Genomic DNA, 6,021 nt, shown 5'->3' on the forward strand with positions numbered 1-6,021 from the left:
TCCTGGTCATTCAACATTCCATCAACCCTCTGAGATTTCTGTGCTCCACCAATTCAGTCCTCTTGCCCGTCCTTATTTTTAATTGTTTTAGCTGCCTGGATTCTAAACTCTGCTACTTCCTCCCAAAATCTTTCTCAATCTCATTTTTCTTCTTTGTGACTTGTAAAACTTCTGCCCATTTCCCCATCCTAATAGTGTTTTATGTTGCCTAATGTCAAATATTTTTCTATTATTTGAGTGAAGTGCCTTAAGATGTTCTGATCACATTGAAGCACTATATATGTTTAGTTACCCTCCCAAGACTATTTTAATATCCACTCTCCATGTTGGATATTCCAGAAATACACAGTAACTATGGAATTCGTTAGAAAATTTGAGTGGCAGTGTGCATCCCAAGCAAGTGTAAAGAGACTGCGATTGCACTCGGCATACAAAAGTTTCAACAATAAATGGAGCCTACCTGTTTATTACCAGATCAGGTATGTCTGCCTTTAATAATACAGTTACTTTCAATCCAGTACCATCTGATAACTGCATCCTGTAAATTAAATTGTCTGCTCCTGATACCTGTGCTAATAATATTTCATTATTCAATAATTTAAGCCATGTACTTAGCACATTTAATGGAATTGTTTTGATGTGTGCACCTTTTAAGTATTTGAAATTTTTAATACACTATCCGGATGCATCACAGTGTGGAATGCAACTGCTCTTCCTAAGACTGCAAGAAACTAGAGAGTTGTAAACACAGCCTAGTCCTTCATGTAAACCTGCCTTCTGTCCATTGTCTTTTATCTATACTTCCCACTGCCTCAGGAAGCAATCAGTATAATCAAAGACATCTTCCACCTGGTCATACTCTCTTCCACCCTCTTCTGTGAGGCAGAAGATATAAAAGTTTGAATACACATATGAACACATTCAAGAACAGCTTCAAAAACAGAACTTGCTGGAAAAGCTCAGCAGTTTGGCAGCATCTGTAGAGCGAAATCAGAGTTAGTGTTTTGGGTCGAGTGACCCGTCTTCAAGAACATCTTTTTCCCTGCTGTTATCAGACTTTTGAATGGACCTCTCAAATGTTAACATTGATCTCTTTCTCTGCATATTCTGTGCGGCTGTAACATTGTACTCTGCACTCTGTTCTGCTACCCTGATGCACTTTAGTGTGATCTGCATACAAAACAACACTTTTCACTGTATCTTGGTACATGTGTGAATGTTGTCGAAGAGTGTGGTGCTAGAAAAGAACAGCTAGTCAGGCAGAATCCGAGGAGCAGGAGAATTGAAGTTTTGAGCATCAGCCTGATGAAGGGCATTTCCTCAACGCCGATTCTCCTCCTCGGATGCTGCCTTACCAGTTGTGGTTTTCCAGCACCACACTCATTGACTCTATTCTCCAGCATCTGCAGTCTTCACTTTCTCCTACATGTGTGGATGTTACTAAACTAAGAGACCATAGAGTGCAGTTTCATAGTTCCTTGAAAGTGGAGTCGCAGGTAGATAGGATAGTGAAGAAGGCATTTAGTATGTTTTGAGTCTAGTACAATTGCAACATTTAAAAAGCATTTGGATGGGTATATTAAAAGGAAGGGTTTGGAGGGATATGTGCCAGGTGCTGGCAGGTGAGACTAGATTGGGTTGGGATATCTGGTCGGCCTGGACGGGTTGGACCGAAGGGTCTGTTTCCATGCTGTACATCTCTATGACTCAATGGACAGAGCATTTAGTATAGGAGTTGGGAGGTCATATTGCAGCTGTACAGGACATTGATTAGGCCACTTTTGGAATGTTGTGTGCAATTCTATTCTCCCTCTTAACAGAAAGATATTGTGAAACCTGAAAGGGTTCAGAGAAGATTGACAAGGATGTTGCCAGAGTTGGAGGGTTTGAGCTATAGGAAGAGGCTGAATAGGCTGGGGCTGTTTTCCCTGGAGCATTGGAGGCTAAGGGGTGACCTTATAGAGGTTTATAAAATCATGAGGGACATGGATACGATAAATAGACTAGATCTTTTCCCTAGGCTGGTAGAGTTCAGAACTAGGGGGCATAGGTTTAGGGTGAGCAGGGAAAGATTTAAAAGGGACCTAAAGGACAACTTTTTCATGCAGACTCTGGTGTGGGTATGGAATGAGCTGCCAGAGGAAGTATGGAGGCTTGAATAATTACAATATTTAAAAGGCATCTGGATTGGTATATGAATAGGAACGGTTTAGAGGGATATGGGCCAAGTGCTGACAAATGGGATTAGTTTTGGATATCTGGTCAGCATGGACGAGTTGGACCGAAAGGCCTGTTTGCGCGCTGTACATATCTGTGACCCTATGTGACAACAATAAATCAAACTCGATCAATCAAATGGTGGGATGCTGCACTGTTCTGGTCCAGTGCACTGGTAATTTTTGCTGATTGACATTTTATGAATACAAAATGTAAGCCAATATATCAGCCAGTAGGGAAAGTACAAATCAAAAGAGAAAACCATCTGCTTTCAGGAAGCTTTCATAGCAACATTGCAAGAAGCAACTTAGTCAACTTGCTAAAAGAATCTTAAGATGCCTGTTATTCTTGTTTGTATGAAACATTAGTTTGTATGAAAGTTTAAAAAGAATTAACAGTAAAATAAATAACGTGATTATTTGTACTTTAACCCGATCCTTTAATAGGTTCAAGGAAATTGCTGGAAATTTGGAGTCCTCTATGTCTGAGGGTTTAAAGGAAGCGCCAGGTAAGAACTTTGCACCAAGTGGGAAATTCTGAAAAGAGGAATAAACAGCCTCCTTAAACAAAACAAATTCCGTGTGACTAGACAAGACTAATGTTTTGTTTTGCAGATGGAAGCCAGTTTAGGCTTTCAGTTACACTCGTTCTGTGGCAGAACCTTCTGAAATGCTGGGCTGATCACATCTATCTACCCCCACTCGCTCACCGCTTCTGGAAATTGTCTCTGCAGTTACTGGCACGTTATTCCAAGTGGATAGATGAGGTGTGTGATGCTTTACTCTGCTTTCTAAAATTACCCAGATGGAAATTACTTGAAGTCTTACAGCTCAAAAAAGGAGATAATTGAACCCATTGTGTTTGTGCTGTTCGTTTGAAAGAACTAACCCCCTGTGCCCTTGCTCTTTTCCTGTTGTTTTACCTTTTCAATAATGTGCCATTTCCCTTTTTAACCACTTATTCTGCAGTGCTTTCCATTTTATCAAAACTCGCTGTGTTTTTTGAAAAAAAATGTTGTCCTCGACTTTGCTAAAGAAGCAACATCATCCAGCTGCTATAACCTTTATAGTTTGAATTAAATTGAAGGTGAATGGATTACTCATCTCCTTATGTCGAAACTTGTGGCATTGGAAAAGCACAGCAGGTCAGGCAGCATCTGAAGCAGGAAACACAATGTTTTGGGCATAAGCCCTTCATCAGGAATGTAAGCGGGCAAGACGAGCTGAGAGATAAATAGGAGGGTGGGGCTGGGAGAAGGTAGCTGGGAAGGCAATAGGTGGTTGCAGGTGAGGGTGGGTGATAATTATAGGTCGGTGGGGAGGATGGAGTGGATAGGTGGGAAGGAAAATGGACAGGTAGGACAGTACAAGAGGTTCACCCGATGACTGGCGGAAGAATATCTCATCTTCTACCTTGGGACCCTTCAATGTATGACCACATGGCATCAATGTCGACTTCACAAGTTTCCAAATCTCCCCTCCTCCCACCTCATCCCAAATCCAACCCTCTAACCCAGCACTGTTCCTACCTTTCATCTTCCTTCCCATCTATCCACTCCATCCTCCCCACTGACCTATTATAATCACCTTCTTTTTTTTTTTCCCCCCGTCGGATGCTGCACCTTTCAGTCTGCAGTCCTGTCATTCATTTCATGCCCTTAACAATGAGGAATGTTAGTTCAACATTCAAGATTTGTTCTGTGGGTGCCCACTTCTCTATATCTAACCTTGCCATAAATTAAGATTTAATAAGCATAGGATTCACCTATTTAATTCTGTACCAGAAGTGTAATATGGAGTTAAAGAAATGATTCCACTTCATAGGAACATCTCCATCTTTAACTTGATATCATTGTTGTGGTGCTTGTTCATTGTTGAAGTGAAAAGCGTGGCTTGAGGGAGTGGTCTTATTGCCAACTTCAAATGCAAATGTGCTTTCTTATTAAGATATTACATTTTTTTTAATTGTGTATGTAGGTATTTAAATCCATAAATGTGCAGTGATTTGGGATCAGTCTGTACTTTATTACAACAGCAGCAATTTGTATTTATATAATAGACTGTCACAAGGTTATTTACAAGGAATTGAATCTTCATCTTCTGACAAGTGGGAGGCAAGGTGGCTCAGTAGTTAGTACTGCTGCCTCACAGCACCAGGGACTCCAGTTCAATTCCTGCCTTGGGTGAAGGGTTGTGTGGAGTTTGCATATTCTCTCAGTATCTGCATGGGTTTCTGCTAGGTGCTCCAGTTTCCTCCCAAGGTGTGAAGGTGTGTAGGTTAAGTGGATTAGCCATGTAAATGCGGGATTAAAGGGATAGGTTGTGGCAGGCTCTGGGTGGGATGCTCTTTGCAGGGTCAGTAGACTTGATGGATCAAATGGCTTCTTTCCACACCGTAGGGATTCTATGACTAAAATTAAGCTGAAACTTTCTAGGCAGCGTGAAAAAATCAAAAACACTGAAGTAATTAACATAGTTTTAGCTCAAGAATTTGACATTATTTTTCAATGTATAATTAGCTTTCTACCACGAATATACATTGATGTATCACAGCAAGTTTGAGGATGTGGTCGAGTAATAGTGTCACCTGGTGGCAACAGTTCAGTCACTGTATTACTAGCAACAATGTAAATTTGAATGGTGCCTTTTCATGTAGAAATATTACAAGGTGCTTCACCAGTAATGTTTTCAAATAAAATTGGATACTGAGCCACGTAGGGTATTTAGAAAATTTGGTCAAAGTGTTAAGCTTTTAAGAAGTGAGGTTTATGAAGGAAATTCCAGAGCTTGATGTCCATGAAGCTGAAGGTACAGCCAACAATGAATGGTAAGCTAACATCTGTTTATAAAGTAACTTCTCATTATAACTAATTACCTTGCATTTTCTGATTCTGTACTTAAAAGGATTACTCAAGATTATGACCCGAGAAAGTGAGGTTTTTGGAGTGAGAAGAGATTACTCTTTTAATCTACTATTATTTAATAATTTTGCTCCCTAGTTAAACAAGATCTAGTGAAATTTTGAAGATCAGCAAGATCCCATTGTGGCATGATGATCAATTACTGTGGACTCCTTTTCTTAACAAAAGGGATTTTGCAGCTATCTTGTTAGCAGAAGCAATGTTGGCAAACAGCTGGATTCACTAAACTGAAAGATAAATTGGGTAAAATGGTTCCAAATCATCAAGACAGGGCTGGTTATATTGCATCGATGCTTCACTGCAGTTTTCGGAAAGGAGACCATGGACAAATTATACTCTCAGGTTACAGGAGTAAGGGACATAAGACATGAAAATCAGAAATTAGAATGGTTAAATGTTTGCAAGGTTACTGGGCTAGGTGGTATACAACTTAGAACCCTCAAGGAATTAAAGGGAGAAGTTAGTGGTACTTCTAGTAAATATTTTTCAGGGCTGCTGAAGTACTGATAAATCCTAACAAAGGAAAGTGATAAATGCAGAACCAGAATTCAAAAAATAGCCATGGCACTAAGCCTGCTGACTGTAGGCTGATTGGGCTGACGAGGGCACAGTTGGCCAGGGAGGGAATGGGGGTTCTTGGGGACACTCTGTTCTATTTTTGGGGTTGCCCTTAAGTTGATCTCCAACCCCTCCAACCGCAACAAGGACAGAACGCCCCTGGTGCTCACCTTCCATCCTACCAACCTTCGCATAAACCAAATCATCCGCCGACATTTCCGCCACCTCCAAACAGACCCCACCACCAGAGATATATTTCCCTCCCCACCCCTCTCCGCCTTCCGCAAAGACCGTTCCCTCCGTGACCACCTGGTCAGGTCCACGCC

At 40.9% G+C, this 6,021-nt stretch overlaps 1 protein-coding gene across 5 annotated transcripts in view; it reads left to right on the top strand.

The window, feature by feature from the left end:
• cog2 (component of oligomeric golgi complex 2) overlaps window positions 1–6,021 on the top strand; it is a 71,510-nt gene that overhangs the window by 27,415 nt on the left and 38,074 nt on the right. For all 5 annotated transcript variants that reach the window (XR_006309874.1, XM_043680976.1, XM_043680947.1 and 2 more), the window contains 3 exons: window positions 340–479; window positions 2,664–2,725; window positions 2,832–2,983. Coding sequence is in view for 4 of the 5 variants with exons in the window: in XM_043680976.1 (XP_043536911.1) it covers window positions 340–479; window positions 2,664–2,725; window positions 2,832–2,983 (354 nt within the window). In the remaining variant the exon portion in view is untranslated. The remainder of the gene's footprint in view (window positions 1–339; window positions 480–2,663; window positions 2,726–2,831; window positions 2,984–6,021) is intronic.

Source organism: Chiloscyllium plagiosum, chromosome 3, assembly GCF_004010195.1.
Source record: "Chiloscyllium plagiosum isolate BGI_BamShark_2017 chromosome 3, ASM401019v2, whole genome shotgun sequence".
Classification (NCBI taxonomy): Eukaryota; Metazoa; Chordata; class Chondrichthyes; order Orectolobiformes; family Hemiscylliidae; genus Chiloscyllium; species Chiloscyllium plagiosum.